This window comes from Pempheris klunzingeri, chromosome 5 (assembly GCF_042242105.1).
Source record: "Pempheris klunzingeri isolate RE-2024b chromosome 5, fPemKlu1.hap1, whole genome shotgun sequence".
NCBI classification, from domain to species: domain Eukaryota; kingdom Metazoa; phylum Chordata; class Actinopteri; order Acropomatiformes; family Pempheridae; genus Pempheris; species Pempheris klunzingeri.
The window spans coordinates 6,397,570-6,420,687 of NC_092016.1; the positions used below are offsets into that span (position 1 = coordinate 6,397,570).

Sequence of the window (23,118 nt, forward strand, 5' to 3'; positions counted from 1 at the left end):
GCCATGTATTAACATTTATGAGGACGGCGACTGCACTAAGCTGAGGTGTTCAAACAAACAGAGCGACCACTTGTTTATTTTCAGCAAGAGGACGTTTTGTCTCGATGTCTGACTGCAGATCCGCATAGAAAAAAGTTTATCAAAGCGCTTTATAAGAGCCGAGCCTTAATTCTTTCTAATGTAATCATTTGTCCCCACAATGCAGCGGAGTCCCCGTAATGTGAGTGTGTGAACTGATTGATGTCCTCACAACGCACAACTACAGACTTCCCTGCAGGTGATTCACTCCAGTGTGCGTCATAAAATCCTTGTTTTGCTCATATACATCTTGTTATTAACCACCTGTTGCTGAGTTTCCCGCCATTTGCATACTCACCTGCTCCTCATCAGTCATCTACGTAAAGGATAAAGCCCTTCGAGGTGTCCATTATCAGGAATTTATGGATGACGTGGAGGCAGAGAACCGTCTGATGTGCAGTAATTCCTGATAACGGACACCTCGAAGGTGCAAAAGCAAAAATATATTTTCATGCGTTTTGCAACTAAAAGTTTTTCACAAACCGTGACACCATTTCCCCGATAACGCCAGAGGATCTCACGAATACGTGGATCAATCATTACCATCCCATTAGGTTTTTATGCAATGGAAACGTTGTTCACTCCTCCAGTAAATAGAACGGATCATAAATACGACTTGGCAACGGGAGATATTTCTCATCCGCTCAGCTCATAGCTCCCTTTGGCTCAGCTGTTAGCCAGAAAGCTAACGTTATGTTAGCAAGATTCAACATAAATAACAATGTGTACGGTTGACAATCAGTAACTATGATGTCACAGTATGTTTAACAACAAGACTAACCAGCTACGTCACTGTCCCCAAATCAATATCAAGATAGAACAAATGAATGGTGATGTGTAACGTTACTGTTGTTGCAGCCTGAAGCAGCGAGCTGAATGTGAGATGTTTCTCATTTCCAACAGTGAGTGTAACACTAAGTTAGCGTTAGCTTAGCAAGGTGTTGCAGCAAACTGTAAACAAAGGCTCTGACTATGTCCTTGTTGCTATGGTTACTCCAGCCAGTGCATTCATTTAGACGGTGAATCGACAGTTTCACTGGAGCTGCTTAAGTGTCCATTATCACTTTTTAATGGACACCCAGCAGCCAATTACAATCGAGTATTCGCCCAGACCATGGTATAAACCAGTATAAACCCAGTTGCCAGTTTATTAGGTACACGTAGCTAAAACTATTGCAGTCTGATACAACAATGAACCCTCCCATGGATAACGATGGATGTTATTTTCAGTGCTAAAAGTGGTTGTGGGTGAAAGAGATCTTGCTTGGACCCCTTACCAAAAGCATCATCAGGGTGTTTAGAGCTCGGACACATGGAGCGGTTCAAAAATGGAAAACTGATCTGAAACAAGCCAACTGCCGGCTTCTCCAGCTGGTTTTTTGGCTTTTTGCATAAGACAAACCCTGTTCCAGTGGCGCCTGCTGCATAAATGGTGTGTGTGCAGAGAAAATGTGTTTATTTATAAGCTGGACACTGTTAATTACCCACATAGATGGATAATTACCTCCAACTTCAAACACACTTTAACCCCAAGAGACCCAGAGAGTTTCTAAGTGTCTTAGCTGGACGACAAGCTCAAGACGCCCAAAATATCTGCCGCTAATTAGAAGAAAATCATGAGTCATCAGCAAAATATTAACAAGATGCAGGACTGTGGAAACCAGACCTACAGGGATACTGGAACACCAACAGCAGCTACAGATTCAACTCAATGAAAGTCACAGGCAGAAATAATCTCATTTTGCTGAGTTCCACTTCAATGAGTGTAATAAAAGAGTATCACTGATAACACGCCACGGCCAATAATCATCCATCCATTCATTTTCTGGTGCCTATCCAGGTTGGGGACCTTTGTTGAATGTCAGTTCCCATCTCTCACCTCATTTTCTGCCTTTTACTTACAGTCTGCTGTCAAATAAAAGGCTAAATTGAATTCTAAATTACACATAAATACATTAATACAGACTTTAATAATCACAAATACTAAATCTGAGATTTTAATCTTCCTGAGTTTTTACTGTTGTTTTCTCTTTATTTCTGTATCATCAGCTGCTTCACAGACAGAACAGCAGCTCCACCTTGTGCTCAGTTGATGACATGCAGGAAAATTACTACATTGTACATTAATTTACTGTTGTTATATTTAAGAACTGCATTTCTTTTGGGACTTTGTTGATACATAATTAGTTTGAATGATTTTTAACATTTTGTCATTTTAGAGGGTGTTTTTTCTTGAAGTAACATAGTTTATATTTATTATCTATCCCCATCTGGAGCTCAGACCTTATGATGCATTTCCTGGCGTCAAGCCAACACAGAAAACTTTTCTCCTTTTGACAATTGATTAAATGCTCTTATCTGGAAAATGATCATATTTAGTCTTTAACGGTGTTATTTTTAGTGTGTGGTTGGAGGGGGAATGAAGGTTTTTTTTATTTGTCTTCGTACTGCTTTCTTTTAAGTTTGTTAGTGCCCGATGTGTGTTTATAGTGTTTTATAATTTACATAATTTTATGATTACAATTATAAAATGTGGAAGGAAAAAAAATATTTAAAAAAAAACGCCCAAATATTTCAATATTAAAAAATTTAAAACAATGAAAATAACAAAATACTAAAATATACCAAAAAACATAAAAAAAGAACAAAAATAAATAATAAAATACATTAAGAGTAATATCAATGAAAACTGAATTTAAAAGTCCCAAAAAAATAAGAAGAGAAAATAATTTGAATAAATAAGTTTGAAAAAAAACTTTTGCATGACAACAGAATAAAACCAGGACACGTTCCATCAGTGATTCAATAACATATTTTAATTTTTCAGTGTTTTAGTATAAAAATCCCACCGGCCTGCCGTCGGCTGGTTTCTGCTCCTGTTGGCTATAACTGTGGTTTTTCCCAGAGAATCAGCTAAAGTACCAAATCTATTTACACACAACATCCACATCCAAAGGGGCCAAACAAAACAGGAAGTCTACCCATCGCTACCCTGCCAAAATAAAACAAACACTATCACCTCACCTCTCAGATTTAATGCTATTAATCAAAAAAAAAAATAAAAATTAAAAAAAAATCACAAAACAACAGAAGAAGAAGAGGGGCCTCTACATATGGCTCCTTGTGTGCCCGTAGTATTCTCTTACAATACTCTCTCTATAAAGTAATGCATAAACATTTTCTGCTTTACAATAAATTAGTACAGGCACAATCTCTTCTCTCCTACAGCTGACTGTAGTTCAGATCAGGTGGAAAAGATGATTCTGTGACGTTTTACAGAAGACTTGAACGTATCACAGCACACGAAGAAAAAGGCTGAAAAACTGAAAACAACTAAACTGTAAAAAAAAAAAAAAAACATTAAAAAAATTAGTGGGAAACTTGTGGGCAGCAGAATTTTTTGGTTTCGGTGTGAATGATGCACTTTAGGCATTTTAAACTTTTGAGAGCATCTATATAGATTTTATATAAATATGTACAAACAAAAAAAAAAAGAAGTAGTCCAGTAAAAACATTCAGGTAAAAAAAAAGATGCAAACACACAAAAAAAGTTAATGCCAAAGACAAGAGAACTTGAAGCTTCAGAACTCAATAACTTACAAAAACTGTAAAAAAGGAGCTGAAATAAAAATGTTCATTACAGTATGCATGTTTGTTTTTTTCTCTCTGTAGAGATAGCACCAGCAGAAAGGCCGACACCATCAGTGCCGGCGACGACATGGATCATCACCTCCGACTGTATAAATATCTGAACACCATGTACCAAAACAAACTGAGGGAGTGAATAAATTAGTGTCAGGCCTTGTACAGGATATTTACAGGAGCTGCTGCAGTCACACGCTCACTGATGGACATTTTTCGTGGCAGTGAGACTGTTGCAGCAGTCTTGCAGCACATTTAAGGAGGTCAGAGGTCAAACTCTGACACATTCAACAGGTTTAGACCCGTGATTTTTCGGTCCTTGCAGCCCAGGTTTGATTTTTCTTTTCTTTCAACTTTTTGCACCCGCTAACTGAGTCGTTTTCATTGCATAGCTCTTTGACATAACAAGATGGCCGTCACAAGCTACAGTATTTTGGACGCGGGGGCACATGTGCGGGGGAGACATGAAAACGATCCGGTTCCAGTTTGCAGGAAATAGTAAACATGACAAGTGAGTATGAAATGAGTGTTTGTTGTGCGTATGAAGGCAGAAACTGAGTGCTTCTCCTGTGACGGTGTTCAAAACAAAAAAACATTTAAAGGACGAAGAGGGGAGATGGATGATGGGAGGATTTCTTGGGGTGGGGATGCGGGGGTTCAGTCCGTGGCTGCGAGGCCGGCGCTTGGCTCCAGCTCACCGCGGACTCGGTTCAGGTGATTCATGGCTCGGTCAAAGGCGAGCCGCACAGCTTTTCGGATGCAGGAAGAACGAGCTTCCGCCAGCTTGATTTTGTCGAGTGTTTGGTTGATCCCAAAGGGAGCCATCTTGGATCTAGGAAGCCATTGCCTGAGGGGAGAGAAGAGAGGTCAGTGTGCGACTGGACGGACAGAACAGATCCCTGCGCTGTGCTGACTCTCATATTAACCGCTCCTCGCTGCCAGAATAAAGCCTGCAGTGCTGCTACATTTAGTTCATTGTGCTCCAGTCTTATTGAGAAAATTCTCTACCAACAACTGAATCAGTTTCTTAAATAAAAGCTTGGAAAAAATCCGATTTGAGGGATGTTAGTTCCCCCATCACTGTACTGAGACTCCTCTTAATAAGGTCCTAAATGACATTCACATCAACACTTTTTATCTTTGTATAACTAATTCAGCACTGCTGTTATCGATAGAACTGATCACGTCTCTTTTTTAATCCATTTGGAAAACTGGTACCATAGATGCTGAGAAATCCCACTGTGATGTAACCATATGGAAAGGATAGTGAACTTAATAAAATATTTAATAATCTTGGTGTGGTCCAACAGTCTCCTGTGGGTTTTGAACGCTCCATGGTTTCATACAGCAACATAAAGCTCCCCATTTTGCAACCCTTTGAGAAAGGTGACCCCAGTGGTGAGTGAATCAAATGTACTTTATAAGTTTGTTACTTAAAGCTTTAAATGGACAAATCAGGGCACGTGTGATTATATTCTTGTTTAGTGATGAAGGCTGTTTTGACCAAAACACTGATCAACCCAGTATTACATGATGATTGATGGTGGTATTTATGCAATTTGTAGACTCTGTACATAAATTCATGTGCTTTGAAAAAATAAATTGTGCTCTATCGAATTAACACATGCTCCCATAAAAAAAAACATTTATTATTACATCAACGCTGATGATACATTTTTCTTTCCCCACATGACAAAGGGCCTATGACTCACTATGTCAGTGCATTTAACAGTGACTGGATGGAAATCAATAAAGGCAGTAACTCCTCTAGAGTACACCCTGCTGTACTATATGTTGGGCCTCTTAAGGGACATTATATCATCCCAGCTTTTTTCTACTCCTCTTGTTGCTAGAGTGGGTTGGGGAGTTCCTCACCAGCTGCGCTTGCTGTCGAAGAAGTGGACGAGGAAGAGTTTCTCTGCGGACCTGAACTGCATCCGCTCTCCGACTCTGAGAACGTCCTGTGGCGGCTGGGGAAGCTCCACCCCGTTGTGCTGGCACTCCGTCCTCCGCACTCTGGGGTCCATGATCTGAGAAGGCCAGAAATACAGAGAGGGATGGGGACTGAGTGAGGCGGCCTCCACGCATTGACAGTGTGGAGTATATCCTGGTGGCAGCGGCCGCACAGAGGAAGCCTGCACCCAAGAGACAAAAGCATGCGAGGCCGAGTCGTGCCGAGCTCGCTCTGAGCGAATCGGCCGACTCCACACACACCAAGCAGTCCATGATGGGCCAGCTGGAAGCTCCTGCATGGCTGTGAGCACAAATCACGAGCTACAGCATGCACAATGGCAGAGGGGCAGATGGGTAATGAGACACAGAGGGGACTAACACTCACTCACCAGGGCAGGGTAGAAGGGATATCCACTACATTTAGCCCAAACTAGTTTAAGAGGCTCCAGAACAAGTGCAGAAGTAGCGGTGGGCTTCCACACCTCTACAAGAACAACGACAAGCAAGTTATGAAGTATTCACTGCAACAGACAGAGAGCACAACCAGTCTGAACACACAGCCGTGCACACCAGCACACACACGTTTTTTTTAAAGATCGCCTTTAAAAAAAACTGTTGAGGAGATCGGTTTAAGGATATTCAGACTAGTACAGGGTTTATATAGTTTATCATAACAAGAATATGGAGGGGAAGTGAAGATGTCCCAAGCTGCTCACAATGTTCTGGCCAATACGAGCACATTTTAATGGATCGTTAATATATAGTCAACTGTGTTTTATCCTCCTCCTCTCCTTTATGACAGCAGATCAGATGCTTATCTTATGCATTTAACAGCAGTGTGTATTCTGCAGTGCTGCTGCTGACTATATAAAAACTAGCGCTGCACACTGTTTTACATTTATTCACATGTATTTCACTTAGATTTGATTTACATAATCGCATGAAATGGCTGTCATTACTTTTTCACATGGAACCCCAGGAAGAGCAGCTGTTGCACAGGTAACAGGAATCCAAATAAACACAACCAGTCTAAACACCAAGCCATGCTCACCGCAGAGGAGCTGAACACACACACACACACACACACACACCATAGACTGAGTATAAGAATTTGGAACATCAAAACTGGTTTGGTGGACACCTTGAGTAAAAACCAGATATCAGCTAATGTATCACACACCTCAAAAAGTAGTGTTGGTGAGATGCTAAAGAAAAGAGAGCTCCCTGGACATCGTTTGTTGATGGACAAGACCTTATTTCACTTCACTTCCATCTCTTCTTTGAGAAGTTTTTCCTGTTTGTGGACTCTGTGTTCATTTAGCACTTCCTTTATGGCTCAAACCTGCCCTTGGACCTCTATTTGAGAACCAGTGAGCTGGACTCCAGTAGTTTTCTTTTAAAAGCAGTGTTACTGCTCTTTGGGTCACACAGGTCTAACAGTAGAGAGAGTGAAGTAAAAGAGAAGTAAGTGAAAACAAATCTATTAGTATAACTACAGAGAGGGACTTTTTAGTAAGTTTAGTAGTCTTAAGCAGACAGAGAAAAAAGCTGATCAATCAAAGAGAGCGAACCCGCTGATGGCGCAGACAGACGTAGCTCTGCTCACCTGGAGAGATCTTGGCAGCTTGCGTGAACTCGCCGTTCTCTATGCAGGTCATCAGAGTGCTCTTGTCGTCAACGGTGCTCCGTCGAGCCGCCGGCGTTCTCCCTTTAGTGCTTTTAGACACGATGACGGTGCTGAAACATGACGAGAGGAAAGCTAGATGAGGAGAATGTTTAGAAACACCAAATGTCTGGTCTGGTGGAAGAATTGGTTCAACCGCACCAGCTGGGGAGAAATATCGAAATGGTCAATGTTTAGACTGAATGATGGCGGCGGTGGACCTTCTCACTGGAGCAAGCTTCATGTCTTTGGTGTTGGTGTCGATCTGCTGTCACCTCTAAAAACCAAATTCAGGTTTACACTGAGAATACTGTCATTAAGTCCTTTTGAAGTTACATCAAGATATTTTCATGATTTTTCTCATTACTGTATTTTTTACAAAAAACAATAATAATAAACAACAATAAAATATTTCTATTACACAATACCAACTTCTCATGGTAAGACATGGTTATTGGTAAGACATGTCTGACATGGTAAGACATGGTTATATCCCTCAGTGTACCAATCCAGAATAATTAACCCACATATAAAAATAAGACAGCAGGTTCAAACTGGGGTTAATTGTAACCATGGGCCTTTGTTCAGTTCGAAACAATTGTATTTGTAGAAATATACATCTGTCAAAGAATCTGGGGTCCAAACACAAAGGTTTATTCTTAAATTATAGAGCAGTGTCTCCATCATTCTCAACATGTCACCGTGTTCCCAGATCTCTTCATTAACTTAGTCAGCATTGCGTCGGAAATGATGGACAACGCTATCCACATAAGACGCCGTTTCGAGTAAACTGGATCTTTGCGTAAATAGTCAACTGTATGGCTTTGGATGTTTCCTCCTGAACTCACCTCGTGCCGCAGAGGACGCTTCCGCTGGAGGAGATGCTCGACTCTGAGGCACAGCGACGACGAGGCTCAAGCAGCCGAGGAGACGGTGAGACTTCCTCCTCCTCCACCACGAAACCGTTTGCTATTCCTACAGGGAGAAAAAGCAGGAATGTTGTCACAGTGTAGGGTGAAATATTCTCATCAAAATGTTTTTTTTACATTTAAGTTCTAACATCTAACAGTTTGTGGAGTGAGTACCTGTGCCAAGGCGTTTTATCGGTGACTCCTCATCCTCCTCCTCACCATCCGCGCTGCTGCTGCGTCTTCTTTTCTTGGGCAGGAGGAGTGTCTCCAGCCGAGGGATCACCACTGAGAGGAAGGTTTTGGCGCCCAGAGGCGGCGGCGATACAGAGGATGCCTCTTGGGTCTTGGGTGGTTTCTGGGGGCTGGCGCTCTTGGACTTGCGGAACAGGGCGTTGGTCCGTCGGTTGCAGGTACGAGAGGCGTCTGCGTGGAGGTCGCCGTTGAGGAGCAGTGGGTCTGGGATGTCCCCATTGGGGGTATTTGGGAGCACTGAGGTAGACGTGTCGGTGTCACCATCGAGGTCCATGGGAGTATGGTCCACGCTGGGTTTGACAGCCTTCAGAGGGGGCGGCTCCGAGTCGCTGGGTGAGGTGTCGAGCTGCGTCAATGAGGTTAGCAGCTCTAACGTTGGTGGAGGTAAAGATGTCTCCACCTGTGGCGTGCAGGGCTCTGCCGGGGGTTCGGGTAGTGGTTTCTCCTCTGACTCAGCGGGGGTCGGGTCGGGCGGCGATGTTGGGCGGGATTTCTTCAGACTCATCTCGTTGCGGACCTCCATGATGGTCTTTTTGAGCAATTTGAGCCTCTTGCTGCGGGACGGGCTGTGCTTCATGGCCGTGCTCAGGTCCAGCTTCTCCAGCAGCTCCTTCAGCTGATCCTCCAGAGGGGTCATCTGACGGTAGGCGGGAGTCAGCAGGCGGTCAACTGAGACGGAGGGAGAGATCGTCACAGCGTTATCTCCATTACATCACTGCAGCACTTCCATTTCAACTGCTTTCATCTGTTACACCTTAACCACCATAACAACTCATAACAAGGCAGTCCAAAAATCCAAAGAGATTTAGTCTGGAGAGTCTGACACATAAACAAATCTTTGCAAAGGAGAAAGTGAAACCCAATCATGTTTAGAGATTTTTCTGGAGGAATTACTGGAATTGCTAATGGTTTACCAACAGAGTCATCCACAGAGTTTCTGTTTTATAATGATCAATCGTCTTACCGTCCTCCCAGGAGAAGGGAGGCAGTGGCTCCAGTTTGGGGACTTCAGGCAGATGCAACCCACTGGGGAAGTCGAATCCGATTCTGTCAGCCTCTCTGCGGGCCCTGCGGAGGATGACTCCTCCATGGTCTTGCATCCGCTGGCCTGCCTTGTGGAAAAACGTGTCCTTGGCGTTGTACGACAAGCAGTTGGAAATGATGAGGTTGAAGTCGTCCTCGAAGTCCTCCAGGCTCCTGTACTCGTGAGCATCGATGCGTTTCCTCACGGTGGAGAAGTCCATGGGGTTTTTGATGTGGTCCAGGTAGTCAGGAACCTGCAGGAGATGGAGAAGACACGTTGGAGGCTGCAGAGTCTCAGAGAAGATGATATACATGGATTCACCTTCAGGCCATTTACAATCACATCTGACTTGTTAAACACATGAAACAGCCAGAGTTTGTCACAATATTGTTGCTGTGAACAGACCTTACAAATGAAATGTAGAGCTGCATTAAATTTTTTACCCGAACACATAGAGCCCCTGCCTCTTAACCATTATGAGACCATAGCAGTGTCAGTGTTATACTACAGTGGACAGTAAAGCAGATTGTTTTTGAACAGACTATTAAATGGTTGCAGACCTCCTTGACGTTGACGGGCTGTGCGAAGATACTGTACTGGTCCTTGTCCTGCAGCTGACTGAGCACAGCTCTGAGAAATGTGTTGAACGGGGTCAGTTGGACCTCCAGCACCGACTGATGCTGCTTCATCTGACGGGAAAACACACAAACAGCTCAGTGTGGACACGGATGACGTTTCTCTTTAGAAGGTGGTTGGAAATTTTAAAAATATCCAGACAGGAAAATTACTGTCATTACTTATTGATTGCAGTATTTCAACTGAAGCTTTGAGAAACCGAATCTTTGAATGTTGAAGTGACTCTACCTCCTCCCTCTTCAGCTTCTCTCTCTTCCTGATGAGCTCCAGCAGAAGGCGAGCTCGCTCCAGGTCGTGGCGGAGGCGATGCCACTCCTTCAGCTGCTCCTTCAGCGCCTGATTCGTCTCCGCACGTTCCTGCAGAAAATATGCACGCAATGTAATTTTAGTTAGACATTAACCACATTAAAGGATGATGTTCCACAGTGGGTGTCAGTAGCACTGACCAGCTGCTTGGCTTTGGGCGGCTGAGGATTGGCCTGTAGCCGGCGGATCAGCGGCACGTTGTTTCTCGACTGCCTCTTCTGCACCCAGTAGCTCAGCACCCGCTCAACGAAGAGACGCTTCCTCTGAACAGCTACCTGGTTCAGGATGGTGTCGAAACTGACAGAGGGGAAGCCAGAAGGAGATATCAATCAATAAATCAATCATTTGTTTAGTTTTTAGAGGGCACGACTTGAGCAGAAACACAAAATTCTACCTGACAAGCTTTAAACTTTTTGTCTGCATCTTTCTATGTATAATCGTTTATAATCAGCAATCTCTGCTTGTGTTTCTTGGCCCTGCAGACATCTTTTTAGTTAAAGTAAACTTTCTTACTCATTATGACGGATAAAAATGATGAACAAAACTATCGAAAAAGGACTCAAGTTTTTGAATGCATTTGTTTCTTATTAATGTAAGGCAAATATCAAGTTTTTCTTACCTAAACTTTACTGGTCGTTACTAATGTTGAGATATCAGAGTGCACTACAGGCCTGTGGAAAACCTTACTGAAAATGATGTACATACATTAATTAAAGCCTGGATCTGACACCAGGTTTCAATGATTCTGAACTGAGTGGATCTATGAAGACCACTAGTATGTGCTGTACTGCAGTAATACTGGATCAAATAAAAGAAAAGCAAAATAATATTTTGCACTGCTTATCTAGTATTTTATATTACCAGGTTTGAGCTGTATGATGACTCTGTGGATATGTCATTGCAATGTGAAAGATGAATTGTGGGAGCCCTAGCTTCCAGCCTACCTTGAAGCAGTGATACTGGGCCCAGAGTTGGTGGGAGTCTCCGGTTCTGGTTCTGGTTCGGGCTCCACTCTCTTACTCTTCTTCTTCTGCCAGCCCTTGGCCCGGGACTTCCCCCTCTTGTCAGCCCTCTTGTGGCAGGCTCCATTTTTCGGGTGCTGCTCCACGTAGATATTGAGCGGCCGGCGGTCACAGCCTTCAGGCGTGTGGCTGCAGCAGTAAGCAGTCTTTTTCACAGAGAAGGTGGTAGAACCGGACGTCGTCACCTCTTTAACAGGCTCCATCTTCATGTAGAGACCGGCCTTCTGGGCGCAGCTGACATGGAAGGCAGTGTAGCAGTTGATTTTATCGCACTGGATGCACGCCCCTGCGCCCTTCTCTTTGCACAGGTAGCAGGTGAGCTTCCAGCGTGCCGGTGGAATATTGCGCACACCGTCAATGGGCTCGATGAATACTGTGTCAGAGAATCCGACCTCGGGCACCCACAGAGCACAAGCTACATGGCCCCAGCGGTCGTCATCAGTCTTCTTCAGGGCTCCACCTCGATTAGGACAGAAGACGCACTCAGCTGGCCGCGATGGGCACTGTAGGCAGTGACGGCACAGCCACTGGCCCTCAGGTATGTACGGCACGCCGTAGCACTCCTGGTGCACTGCGATGTTGCAGGAGTCACAGAAGAGGATGACGTTACTGTCAGCTCCATCTCCATCCATGCAGATGCAGCAGACCGCATCCTCGTCCACCAGTGACTGCAGATCACTCTGACCCAGTGTGGCGGAGTACGCCTCCTTCTCGAATCTGTCCATGAGGAACTCAAATAGGTTGTGCGACACTTGGCTGATGCCCTCGCTTTTCCTCTTCTCGTTGATTAGCTCCAGCCAGGCATAGTCCTCCTCGTCCATGTCATACTCCACCTCCTCGTCCAGCTCCTCCGCTGTCCTCTCTGTGTATTTGTAATACACCGCCGGCCTTCTTGGCACCACCGGCAGATTGTATTCAACTGTTCTAACCTTTGGCTCCAACAGGCCACTGGCACTGCCGTGTGTGGCGCCATGTGAGGCCGTGAGCGCTGCGTTCTTCTTCTGCTGGTTGTTTTTGAGGCGCACAGAGCGCACCAGAACCTGCTGGGGCTTCTCATTGTTCTCCTTGTTGCTGTTGCACTCCATGATCTCCTGAGCCGTGGGGTCGTCATCAGTGATGACATCCAGCTTATCAAAGATGCTGAGCCTGTGGACACGGCCATCCACCTCCAGCTCCACTATTCGTTGAGCCTGTGCGTATGTCAGTGTCTCCCGGTTGGGCGACGGCTTGATGGGAGAGGAGTCCCTCTTCAACACCGCCGGGCGGTGATGTCGCCCTTTTTTCTTCATCTTGACGTTGCAAAGACCCTAAAATCCAAATATATGCAACAACAGCGTCAACTCACTGGTGCAATGTTGTAGCAACAATTGCTGAACAACAGTAATATTTCATGTCATTAACTCATCCTATGAAGCAACAACCAGCACACAGAGCAGTGGGTGTTGGATCCAACAGAACCTGCACTAATGATTAACAGTTTTAACCCTCAAAGTTGCCTTACAGGAACAATGACGGGCAGTTAATGCGTTTACACAAGGATGTCAGCACCCATTCCAGCCTTCAATCATTGACCCACATTAAAGGACAATGGTCCACAGTGAGTGTCAGCGATGTGGACACAGAAACCTGTTAAAATACAATTTTTTTAATGGTGCCAATTATACAAATGTCCTGGCTCCATTAGGTTGACATCGCTGTCATTGTGACACCTGAGTTTCAGAGCTGATAGCAAAACTATTCCCAATATTTTAGGGGATACAGCCATGTGTTATCATTCATTCCTCATGCAACAATGTGCTAAACCACCACATGCATTAGCTTTCAGCAGAGAATTGCATATATTTAGGTGTTGAGTTAGAAGTTTGCTGATTTAAACCAGGAACTATTCGATCAAAGAATGTAAACAACATTGCAAACTTTCAACTTGACTGTTTTTCAATACTACAGGCAACTATCTGTATTCAAACTGTATTTAGGTTTGATATCTAGCCCTAAACAATAAAACACATTTACACTACTCACAAAAAGTTAGGGATATTCGACTTTCAGGTGAAATATGTGGAAAATGTAAAAAGTTAATGCTACAGTGATATTATATCATGAAAGTAGGGCATTTAAGTAGAAGCATGCACTGGTCATTTTATTCATCTTAAACAATTTATTGAAAGAAAATCTAACAACAGTGGTGGGTATACCACAATAAAAAAATTTTGGTGTCTCAATAAATTGGGATGTGGCCAAAGGACGTCCACTCCTCTCCTTTCTGTGACTCTTCCAGTCTCTCTGTATCACTGTTACAACCTGCTGATGACACTCTGTGACCCTCTAAGCTCAGTGAACACCTCCGTCTGAGGACTTCCTGTTTGAAGCCTCGCAATGGCGAGGTGCTGTTGATCATTTGTTAGGTGTTGTCTTGGTCTCATGATGTCAGAATGTGAACAGCATGATGAGGAGGACTGTTTAAAATACCAATACCAAAAAGTACTGAAACACTGAACAGTTGGACATGCGCATTCACAGGTTTAGAGAAGGTCACATTAAGTTCACCTGGAAAGGTTAGAATGCATTTTAGGTTCATCCTGAAATTTCACCTGAAAGCCAAATATCCCTAACTTTTTGTGAGTAGTGTATGTTTGCTTGTTCTTAGCTTAGCAGTGGGTCTTAATCTGTATCCGCCTGTTCAGCTGTGTACAAGTGTGTTGACATCAACTTAAAGACAGAGTTCTACGTTTGTGTCGACTTGTACATTGCATCTAATGTTAATACAGCAATATACTGATTATTTCCTTGATTGAGCATTTTCTTATTTCGTTCATAAAAAGGTCATGAAATAGTGAAAATGTCCATCACAGCTTCCAAGAGGCCAAGCCGACATTTTTAAATGGCCAGCAACATAACAAAACCAAAAAATATACAGTTAAATCTCTCACAGAATTGCAAACAAAGTCCTCGACCTTGAGAATGGAGTTTTAACATTTAATAGATGATTGTAATTTCCTGTTGAGCAACTAAAAATTTTACATTAAAACATTTCAGCCCCATACTGTATGTTTGGGTCTATATCAGCCTGTAACTTTATCTACCTCTGCAAGATTACTGAGAGCACAACCTCAACATACTTGGCCAGAACAATTGTTTCTATCCCCCCCCATTGTTGTGCAACTAAAACTAACAGTATGCAATTACAATACCCTCACAGGCACACATGGGACATGATGTTCAGCTAGCAGCTTTAAATGTGAGGCCACCGGGTCTGTTTGTGCAGCTTTAATTCATGAAATCAACCTGCTTTAAGGTTACCTGCTCAATACAAGTTTCAGTGCAGGGCCGACTGTGATAACACTCACTGGATGAATGAAATAAACGTGCGGAGAGCAGCACGCCTCCACACCGGCTGCATGGAGCCTCCGGTCGAGTCAGCGAGCCTGACTGAAGCCGCTGAGAGCTGGTTGTTGTCGAATATCATCGGCTAACAGCAGCAGCTTCTGCCCCTCTGTCTGCTAGCTACAGCATACATTAGCTCTGCTCAACCGAACCATAGCATTCATCTGAGTGATTAATCCAACCTGTTTTGAAGGTATTGTCCAAACACCTGTGTGTTACAAGCAAAAACGACCCGGCGGTGTCCTACTATGAGGCGGTGACCTCTCTGGTTGCTGGTAAAACGCATTAGGACACTCCGTCCACAATCCGGGCTAACGTTAGCCTGCTAGTAGTACACCTAACTGAGGGGGGAGGAAATATGGCGACCAACACAACAAGAAGCTGCCTCGAGTGGAAAAGGTGGCTTTTCCTCAGAGCAGCGGTTGTTGGTATTGAACTTAAACCTATCCAGAATGTATGGGAGTGATATTGACGAGGCCAGGGCAGAGTGAGGCTGGACTTACCTCGGTATTTTCACGAATTCAGCTTATAAAAACAGCAGCAATGGCGGCGCGGCCTGTGGAGCGAAGCGGCAGTTAAATCCACATTCAGTCCGCTCATCCGACGGCGGCCGCGGCTCGCGCTGCACCGAGTTAAACCTGAAAGTGACCGACAGGTATCCAGGGCGACGGAGCCGGGTTCAGGTGTTATACTCTGATCAGGTGGAAAAAAACAAACCCCTGATCGACAGGACTGTTTGGAAGCAGTTGGAAGTGGCAGAGCTCAGCAGCTGCCCGAGCTTCTCTTCCCCCAACAACAATGCGGTTGTGTGAGTCTGTACGTCGTGACGTCAACGCGTACAACCAGGAAGTCGCTTTGGCATCTTGATGGAGGAGGGTCATTGACAACAGAAGTACTACTATTTGCAAAAAAATTTATTCCGTCATATTCAGAGCATGAATGTTGAAATGTGTCTGGTCTGTGGGGCCAGGTGAATGGACAGAGGGGGATTTAAAAGGACACATTTGTTATTATTCTACATTTTTGTTTTTTTATCAACTTAATAAAAATACTCTAGTGTTGGTTTTTATGTGGGAAATTTTACTTGACTTACTGATCAGCTGTTTTTATGAAAAAAATGAGAGTTATTAAATTGTCAAATGTAACTGCTTTTATTAAGTTATATAAGTGTTATTTAATGCCTAAGTTCCAGCACTTCACATTAAAGACCACCCAGTTAATAATCTTTGAGTAAGTCACCTCAAAGCTTAGTAGACCTTGAGAGGGCAGAGTTGTAAATTGTTCCCAGTATCCACAAACCGTTTCAGGACCAGAGTGCAAGATTTAGTGACATCTAGCAGTGAGATCTCAAATTGCAACCAACTGAATACCCCTCAGCTCATCCCTCTCATTCCAAGCGTGTAGAAAAGCTACGGTGGCCTACGAGGATTCAGCCTCTGTTGCTTTTTGTTGTGCTAAATATAATCCTCCATTTGTACCAACACAAAGTATTCAATTTTTGCTAATAGATCCTCCTAAATCCTGCACGATAAATCTTTAACTGTTTTTGTTACTTTTTCTATTGGGCTTATTACAAGCAGTTGAATCTTAGTAGGAAAGGAAATCTATAAATGATTAATGATTAAAGATTTCCTTAAAACTTGATAATGTTTGCATAAAATAAAAAAAAATAAAAAATTCTCAGTTAAATCACCCTTAAAATACAATTCATGTAAACCAGGAGGCTGGTTCACCTTCAAGAAAACTTTTATTTTTAAAATATACAATATTTAGAATTCCTCAGCCTGATGGATGAAGGATCTGTCACAAATATTCCACATAAAATCAATCAAAAGAATAAAAACATACTTTTCCAATTTGAAAAACATCCAGTACAGCGACATGTCCACAGCGTGTTTAGCCTAGTTTAGCACAAAGACTGGAGGCAGGAGGAAACTGGGCTGGGCTAAACAAGTCCTGGTCCTGTCTCTGTGCTGGAGGCAGAGAAATGAAACAGTTATCCATCCTCTTATCAGACAAAACCGAAGAGACGTTCCCAAAATGGCAGACTGTTTCTTTAAGGGTAACTGTGGTCTGTCTCCTGGTGTTTTTTTTCCACCAATCAGCAGCAGTCAGATGGATCATGTGGACTCGGCCGGTGGCTCAGCCTCATCTCGACTCTGGCTGGGACAGTTGGACACAGCGTCCTCTCTTGACAGCAGGTTGTTTTTGCGGAGGTGGCAGGCCTGCTGGTACGGGGGGCGTATGGGCGGCTGGGTAGGGGGGGTGTACTGATACTGTTTATCAGCATCCAGCTGGAGAAAGAAGACAAGTGTGAGATTTGACTGCATGAAGAAAAAAAAGAAATACTACAGAAACTAGGTGTAAAAATCTCTTAAATTTGTCAGCCGCATGAAAACCATTCCTGTATTTTGACCTAAAATGAAAAATGAAGGCCTATCCGAGGTACTAATATTATATATATTTATATATATTTATTTAATGTTTATTTGTATAGGGAGAAGAATGTAGGTTAAACTATGCCACACACTACAGCATTTATATCCTAAGATAATTCCTAGATAGGGAAATTAGTTAAGGGTGGCTATCATGTTATTTGGTAAATGTTTAACAGTTTACATAAATTGTGCAGATAATCCATCATACATACCAGAATATTTATAATTTATCTATTAATTATTCCTTTAAATCCCTGTAAAATAGCTTAATTACATCTTTAATAATGGGTAAATTAATAGACGTTTAATTAAACAAATGAATAGACTGAATTTGATTGTGAAAATAAAGAAAACAAGAGGACCACAGCAGGTACAATCAAACTGAGAATTGAATGACAGGTGTTAAAATAACCTAAATGACTGAACCCATGTTTAAGACTCAGTGACGCCTCACCTGCAGAGGGTATGTTCTGTCTGAGTCGAAGGCGCTGAGGTCACCGCATGCTAAGAAGGGGACAATAACCCGGTTCGGACCCTCTAACTGGTTAAAGTCCACATCTGAAGGACAGAGAGCAGAACCCAGACTGAGAACAGACAGAGGAGAACCAGAACCAGGACATGCAGGGAAACCAAAGCCTGACCCATGTCGTGATTATTCAAAATCAAACAGACACGATGTGACCGCTAAAAGAAAATAGATGAATATAATGAGATTAAGATTGTGGCAGCTAATGTCTACAAGCTTTAGAAAGAAACTGCTGCATGACTGATATTACAGACTATTATTCTTCACACTATGATTTAACATGTACTCTTAACCCAATTTGACTTGTGGCCACCGAGCTCACTGCTCAGCAACTGTTACATAGACTCATTTATGTATATGTAATATACCTGCTGATATTATGTCTTTCCCTTTTTCCAAGAAAAAAAAAAATTCTTGAAATTCCACTTTAAATACAAAATAGGCAACTAAGATAATAAGCATGAAAAATCAAATACGTACATTTTTTTTACACTTGTCTTAATGATGTTTGAAAACACTCAGATCTCCAGCAGAAATTAGTAAAGCTGAACCAGCTGACTTGTCTGAGTGCATTTAAATCTACATTAACACAGTCTTTTTTAAATACAGACCACATGCGGAAAAGAGCTCCTAGTTACCATAGGAATGATCCAGCAGGGGGTTGGACATGTTGGGGACGTAACCTTCAGGAGGAGAGTAATTCTGACACACCACGAAGGCCTCTGCACATAATCAGAGAAGTGCTGAATGTAATTAGTCACAAGAGATTATGCAAATACCACAGATTCAGATGTAAATTAAAGTGGTTGGTTTCTACTTTGAGTTATTATTATGTCAAACATTAAGTTGCGTCGCAGATTTGACTTCTTTTTGCATTTTCAGTAAAAAAAATTCTGTGACCACACTGTTGCCCACAGTAGAAAAGTCTCAGGGGCGGGGTTTGCCTTCCTTTGGAGGCATGTGATTGGCCGGCAGTGGTGGTGACTCACCGATGCTGGAGTTCCTGCTGCTGCGAGGCTTTGCACAGGTCACACCAGTGAAGAAGATCTTCAGCTGAGAGTACAGCAGAGTCACGTCTTTACCTCTGAAGATCTGAGACACAGGACCTGGTTAATACAACCTGATCGGACAGGAGACACGACCCACAATGCACTGAAGCATGCAACTATTTAAACTGTGGTAATTATCCAGAACAATATGATGTGTTTTCAGGACAAAGAATTTGGTTTTTCAATCCTAGGCTCTTGGCCCAGAGCAGTTACAGATCCGACCAAGAAATAGACGGATACATATGTAAATGTTCTGTATTTGAATAGCGCCTTGCTACTCAAAGTGCTTTTACATTACATCCTCATTCACACATCATTCATACAGAAGAAATCTTTGGAGTTGGAGGAGACTACTATTTCATACACATTCACACACTGCAGCTACGCTTCCTGTGTGGGGACGCAGGACACTTTGACATACGGACTTGGAGGATTGAAGCACCAATCTTTTGCTTGATGGACGACCTGCTCTACCTCTGAGCCCCGACACTCACTGTATGTTATCTCGTTTTGTTACACGGCTTCATACTAAAGAAATTAGTCATTTGACTCAAAATTCTGACTTAAAAACGTTTTTGTTGATTTGATATTGATTTTATTGCTTCTGCTATTAGAACTGCATCCATAGCAGTTATACAGTCTGTTATATAGAAATAACAGAGCGTAGAATGCCATAATTGACCAATCAGAATCCAATATTCAACAAAGTGCCTATAGATAGATAGATAGATAGAAAGTGGATTTTTAAATACTGATATAAATAAAAGTTGGACTCACCTTGGCCACAAACGTCCCCCCAGGTTTCAGGACATGAGTGGTGATGTTCAGAGCCTGAGAGAAAACATCTGTCAGCATGACACCTCAGACCGACAGGCAAATACATACAACAGACACCTCTATACTCACAGCCAATAGGAGCTGAGCTTGGATGTACTCGTCCACATCATGCAGCCCGGTTACTGTGGAGACAGGACAGGAAATAACACCATAAAGTAAAAAAATTAAAAAGGGAGACAAGAGAGACTTAAGAACATGCAAGGACAGACAGGATTGTAAGCGCCTCACCGTCTGGAGCACCGTCACACACCACCAGGTCGGCAGGATGACCCTCAAAGTGACGGATTATCTCCTGAGCTGTCGACACCTGTGAGGAAGAAGACAGCACAAGTCAGGTGACCCACCATCGCACGAGACTCACAATTAATTTCAGCATGTCGACACTTTTGTGATTCTTTGTGACAAGATTCACAGATGCGTCATCAACAGGAGGGAGAGTGGTAGGAGAGTGAAGTCAGCGGTCCATCACAAACACTTAAGAGGGCCTGTTTGTTAAACCTTTTTTAAAGGACTGGCTGTCCTGCTCCATACAGATGAAGTCGTAAAGTTCCTGCAGAGGAAAAGGACTGTCAGAGTTACATGTTTATTAATCATGTCCTCACCTTGGTGATGTCTCCCTGGATCTGAGTGACCCCTGGCAGAGGAGCCATGGCCTGCAGGTCCACTGCCACGATCTTCACGTCCTCACCCCCCTCACCCTTCTCGCCTTTCTCCTCCCGCCCTCTGAGTGGAAAAACGCTATTAGTGAGTAAAAGGTGCAACTGACATACAGAGCTTTACAAGACAAGAAAACATTTCTATAACTCCGGATTTGAAATACTTTATCTTATAGTTTTAAGAAAACACAACTAAATTGAAGCCATGAAGAGGATTTCTGCCTCGGTGAGTAAATGTTCATTTAAAAAACACAAAATAAGCCAAACCTGAGTTTCCGACTGAGGACCTGACTCCAGCTGCCAGGAGCTGCACACAGATCCACTGCTCTGTTCACACCTGGGAGAGAGAAAAAAAAATGATTTTGTGACAAATCAGACATTTAAGAAAAGGACAGAAGCACAGCTAGACACCAAATGAGCCTCAAAGAGCACAAAGAGGTGAGCGAGTCCCTGCTCCACAGCCAGAGGCAGACTTTATTTAACTGTTCATGTGTTTCAGTGGGATCAGAGTTCTTTACAAATAAGCCACATGTTGTTTTCACATGTAATCAGCATGTTCTAATTATTTTGTAGGACCTTTACTTCCAGCAGTCCATACTGACTGTGAGGGGCTGTAAGGCTGGAAGTTAGGCGGAGGACCCGTTACATGAGTACAGCCCATTGTCTAATAGACAGAGGCATGAACAGGTGTGTCTCAGGTGTCCCGTGGGTCTCACCTGTGAACAGGTTGAACTCGTGGTCGAGCTGCAGCAGCTTGAAGGCGCTCCTTGCTCTCCAGCCTTCCTCTTTGGCCAGACGGTAGTAAATATCCCGCTTGTCTTTGGAGGAGCGACCCATCCTGACCTCTGACCCCTCTGGTGGAAAACACACACAGAGAATCAGAAACACACCAGCCACATTGAAATTGGCTGGAAATTGGCATAATTGCCATACTATAATGACATATTGTTATTTACAACTCTGCTATAATTTAAGGTTTTCAGCATTACTACTATTTTATTCAAATTAATGTTAAAATGATGAATCCAAACTCATTCCATGTGTGTGAGCCAATTTTAAGTTAAGATTTAGTAAAAGTGAATGGCGTTTGCTTTATCTTACATTAGCCGAATTGAAGAGCATCGCCTACTGAATCTAAAACTTATGTAGTTATAAACTAACGTACACTCTTATCGTGCGAAAGACCGGCAAACCTGGTCTAATTAACTTTTTTAATGGAGTTTGGCGTAGAGCGCAAAAGAAACGTCACATTTCATGACTGTTTTAGCTTTTTGTCTGATGTTAGGTCATTGTATGCCTCTGGGTTAAATACATACACATTTATACTAAACAACACACGTTAGTCGGTGAAACCCTTTCTTCTAATAACAGTTTATGAATCATTTACACACTGTAAAACAGTTGTTTTACATACTGTTCACGTGCTGTTCCGGTGTTGACGACGGAAGGACCCCTGCCTTCAGTAGTCCCCGAAGCGCCTGTTCAAAATTATATTTCCGCTAAAAGATTAAATATTCAACTTTGCTACAAAGATAAACTGTAAGCAGAAACCGCGTAGAAGCTGGGTAAAGATAGCTGATGAACGTTAAATCCACATTTTCATTATTTTACAAAATATTTTTGTTAATTCTTTTTCCTTTAGCACTCTCCAGTGTTTCGAGGTTTCGGTCTTCTCAGTAGTGACCACACGGTGTCGCTACGGGAACATGAAATAACTTCCTATAACAACAACGTGACTAAAACCCAAAAGGAAAATCATAGAAAATCTCATTGATGCCAATTAACGGCTCCAAGTAGAAGTATTTTTAATTTTCTGTATGAAAGAAGAAACAAAGAAAAACTGAAATATTTTATTTTAAATGAAAATAGAAATTAATATCAGATTGATTCTTTGATTGATTATTCCATTTCATTTTAAGCCACATGTTATATCTAGTTCCTTTGGTATTAAACACACTTGGAACCAGAAGTCAAAAATGTAGTAATTGTTTTTTTTTCATTATATTAAACTTGAAACACATTGAAAACTGCATTTTAAAAAGCAATATATAGTATTTATGGATTTCTAAAGAATTCATGTGTTGATTATCAGGTTTTCATGAAGGGATTTATTTGCCTATTTTGTGCATTTAGTTTAGATGATTTTTAAATGTTTTTAGATGTTATGAATGTAAAATGGTGCAATACATTTTGCTACAGTCTATTGCATGGAAACAATTATGACTGTCGATTCAGCAATTAAGAGTATTTTAAGTTTGAATTGTGTCCTCAACTGAAGACTGAACCTCCTAATAAAACCTTGAAATGAGGAATTTAGAGTTGTGAATGGCATATTTGTCTCCCTTGACTTTTCAATTTAAGTAAATGGTCACAAACTTCGATGGTTGTTTAAGGTGGTCTAAAAGAATAGTGTGAAATTAAAATATTGTCCTGAACTGATTAAAACTAAATGTAGCAGCGGTTAAAGAGTAAAAATCAATAAAACAATCTGAAGTTACTTTTTCAGCAATGTTGTTGGTACAGAAAAGAGTCTGAAAGGAGTCGACAGATCACACAAAACTGTTTAAATACAAAAAATTTAATTTGAAACTTTTCTATGAAAAAATACTTCAGTCAGAAATGTATATTTCAAAACATCATAACTGTAACAAAGATTTATGTAAATGTATTCTTGTTTTTGGCAAAAATGTAACAAAAATTGCAAAAACATTTCAGAAAAGTTAAACAACTTAAATAACCAC

The 23,118-nt window shown here is 42.3% G+C and overlaps 2 protein-coding genes across 3 annotated transcripts; both read right to left on the reverse strand.

Annotated features, from left to right (window-relative positions):
- Positions 1 to 2,872: 2,872 nt before the first annotated feature.
- On the reverse strand, positions 2,873 to 15,655 carry LOC139202049 (bromodomain-containing protein 1-like). Of its 2 annotated transcripts, XM_070831522.1 has the most exons (13): positions 15,375 to 15,655; positions 11,410 to 12,794; positions 10,606 to 10,762; positions 10,388 to 10,516; positions 10,084 to 10,212; positions 9,464 to 9,776; positions 8,422 to 9,168; positions 8,185 to 8,311; positions 7,280 to 7,410; positions 6,800 to 6,814; positions 6,063 to 6,157; positions 5,596 to 5,750; positions 2,873 to 4,567 (listed from the first exon to the last, which is right to left on the reverse strand). In XM_070831522.1, exons 2-13 carry the CDS (start codon positions 12,774 to 12,776, stop codon positions 4,378 to 4,380), a joined length of 3,555 nt encoding a protein of 1,184 aa, XP_070687623.1. In that variant the 5' UTR covers positions 12,777 to 12,794; positions 15,375 to 15,655; the 3' UTR covers positions 2,873 to 4,377. The 2 variants fall into 2 exon arrangements, with proteins under 2 accessions (XP_070687623.1, XP_070687622.1); XM_070831521.1 differs by lacking the exons at positions 6,063 to 6,157; positions 6,800 to 6,814 and having other exon boundaries at positions 4,427 to 4,567.
- Positions 15,656 to 16,558: 903 nt separating this feature from the next.
- On the reverse strand, positions 16,559 to 21,825 carry ftsj1 (FtsJ RNA 2'-O-methyltransferase 1). Its single transcript, XM_070831524.1, has 11 exons — positions 21,792 to 21,825; positions 21,094 to 21,231; positions 20,645 to 20,714; positions 20,324 to 20,444; positions 19,950 to 20,028; positions 19,791 to 19,843; positions 19,662 to 19,715; positions 18,825 to 18,927; positions 18,474 to 18,557; positions 17,764 to 17,867; positions 16,559 to 17,165 (listed from the first exon to the last, which is right to left on the reverse strand). Exons 2-11 carry the CDS (start codon positions 21,212 to 21,214, stop codon positions 16,992 to 16,994), a joined length of 963 nt encoding a protein of 320 aa, XP_070687625.1. The 5' UTR covers positions 21,215 to 21,231; positions 21,792 to 21,825; the 3' UTR covers positions 16,559 to 16,991.
- Between the last annotated feature and the right edge of the window lie 1,293 nt (positions 21,826 to 23,118).